The sequence below is a fragment of the Ochlerotatus camptorhynchus genome, unplaced genomic scaffold (genome assembly GCF_037179485.1).
Source record: "Ochlerotatus camptorhynchus isolate MF236.1 unplaced genomic scaffold, CSIRO-AGI_Acam_v1.1 ptg000844l, whole genome shotgun sequence".
Taxonomy (NCBI): domain Eukaryota; kingdom Metazoa; phylum Arthropoda; class Insecta; order Diptera; family Culicidae; genus Ochlerotatus; species Ochlerotatus camptorhynchus.
In genome coordinates, this window is record NW_027041303.1 from 112,872 (window position 1) to 115,137 (window position 2,266).

A 2,266-nucleotide genomic window follows, 5' to 3' on the forward strand; every position below is an offset into this window, starting at 1 on the left:
GTTGAGGGCATTTATGGCAAGGAAATGATTAGACCAAAAACTCATCTTTTCGACGATCCTTTAGATGAACGTATTCAAAACTGACGTAAGGCTTTCAAAAATCAACAGCTCTATTCGATAAGCAGTGTATTGTGCAAGTTTGTAGTTTTGACTATTGCCGATGAAACAGTATTTTTACCATTAATCCATACACTTCCATCATAGACATAGAAATGTAAAATATCAGGTTCCATGAATCAGAAGATATGCTATAAATATACCATTAACGTGCAATTACTGTCTGCGTAGTTTATGAATAGCCCCTAATATCTTGACTTGAAACCCTTATACGAAAACTAAATAGGGGAAATGTGATATGATACGTTGTTCATCTTGCCCCATATGGTTAGCTTACTCACGTTTCCCCTACATCATTCGGTAGCATCACTTCTATTACCCAAAGGTTTACCATAAACGACTTACAAATTCCCAAAATTTAGCTCGGTAACTCGATATCCTGCCTAACTCGATGGTCCCTTCAATATCGAGTTAGGGAGAGTTGACTGTACTTCCCATTATCCTGAATCCTTTTCTTTTCAAAATTCTGTCTTGTAAAATAATGTTAAGTGCATCTGGTAATTGGCTTTTTACCTGCCATTTATTTAACCTTTTGTTTAACAATTCAACTTTAACCTGAATAACTTAGAACAAAATGATAACAGTTCAAATCCTGATAATGTCTTGCTGAATCCTCATTTAATCAAAACACCTCGAAGGCTATACAGTACAATCTTAATAATTTTCCAATTCAGGAAAAACTGTTTCTTCGATGATCAACTCGTTCATACTCTCGTTCATCTCTGGCCCTCATAGTTGTCCTTGGTCGATTACCTCATCGAGGTATTCAATTTTGTGCTCAGAATGGTTGGGGAGAGCTTTGCGTCTGTTCCTGGCTGCCGGCAATCTCAGCATCTTCGTATCATCCAAACGTTGCTTTGAATTTCTTAGGCACTGTTTCAGAAACTTATTACAGTCATTCTTAGTGAAATCCTCATTTGCATTACGAATAACCCTGTAGAAGAGGTTTATGTACCTGTCATATTTGGAAAATGCAATTTTTCGCACCAACTGCTGGTTCTCATCAAATGTTTTGCTTATGCCAGTCCAGGAATAGTGGCGGAAAAATCGCCTATCAACAAAATAATCGATCATTTCATCGTTTTTGAAGCGGTTTGTTCCGTGAATTTGTCCCATCGAACGAACGACTTTTTCGACATAGCAATCATCCTTGCATAGCTCCTCAGAGGCTTCCAAGTCTTCCAAACTTTTGACCGGGTTCAGCGTCAACGTCAACTCGAGCGATTTTTCAGGTTCCTCTCCGGTTTGCTTTTTCTCCAATGCCGATGAAAGGGAATCGATTTTGGCATTTGCTTGTGCAAGAAGAAGCAAACATTTTTCCTGTTGCCTTCCCATGTCGTCCATCTTGTTCTCCATAATTTCTAGCCTATGCTCGATCGATGATGCCGGCCCAAAAGCTTGGGAGTTGGAGCTCAAACTGCTGCTGCTGTTTGCTGGATCTTGAAATTCCAGCTTTGGTATTTTCACAGCACTTTCACCTTCAGAAGCAGCTGAGCTGAGCTGCCCTTCCGATCCAGAATATTCAGGTGCATTCTCCACGGCCTTTCGCCATTTTATTGGAGCTGCTGTGCTGCCGTTTCATTGCCTAAAATGATAGAAACATTATTCGTGTATACAATAATGTTACTAAACTTACTTGTTTGACCAAAACTATTTTCCTGACGATAAGTGCTAACAATTAATTTCGACTTAACAATGCAAACCGGCGCTCTGCGGTGGTGTAGTGGTAAGCGTGATTACCTCTCACCCCAGCAGGCCTGGGATCAATCCCAGTCGGCGCCGCCGGAATGTTCTGAGGCATAACATCTCTGATCACGCCTTCCTTCGGATGGGAAGTAAAGCCGTTGGTCCCCGGTTCATGAGTTGATGGGTCGATAGGTAGGGTCCAGGTGTGGGAGCTGCCTTCCTGGCACGTCGGTAGCATTGGTGCTCAGCACGGAAAACAAGATCGACGGAAAAAAACAAACCAAAGGAACCGGCGCTCTGGCCAGAGCGGCAGAAAAAATTAAAGGGTTGTGTCCTATACACGACCGCAGTATGACGTAGAACCACGCAAAATTTATGTACACACTACCAAAAAGTCATGTAAATTTCCGTGCCCTGTGACCGACACATGCAAGCGGCCTAAATGACATAAGAATCAGTCGAA

General features: G+C 41.7%; 1 protein-coding gene across 1 annotated transcript; it reads right to left on the minus strand.

The window, feature by feature from the left end:
* Window positions 1-846: 846 nt before the first annotated feature.
* LOC135715287 (uncharacterized) lies at window positions 847-1,527 on the minus strand. The gene has a single exon (XM_065238622.1). It carries the CDS (start codon window positions 1,471-1,473, stop codon window positions 847-849), a length of 627 nt encoding a protein of 208 aa, XP_065094694.1. The 5' UTR covers window positions 1,474-1,527.
* Between the last annotated feature and the right edge of the window lie 739 nt (window positions 1,528-2,266).

Bases quoted from the DNA above. Each gene is read 5' to 3' on its own strand.
- LOC135715287 (XM_065238622.1), bottom strand. From the start codon at position 1,473: ATGGAGAACAAGATGGACGACATGGGAAGGCAACAGGAAAAATGTTTG.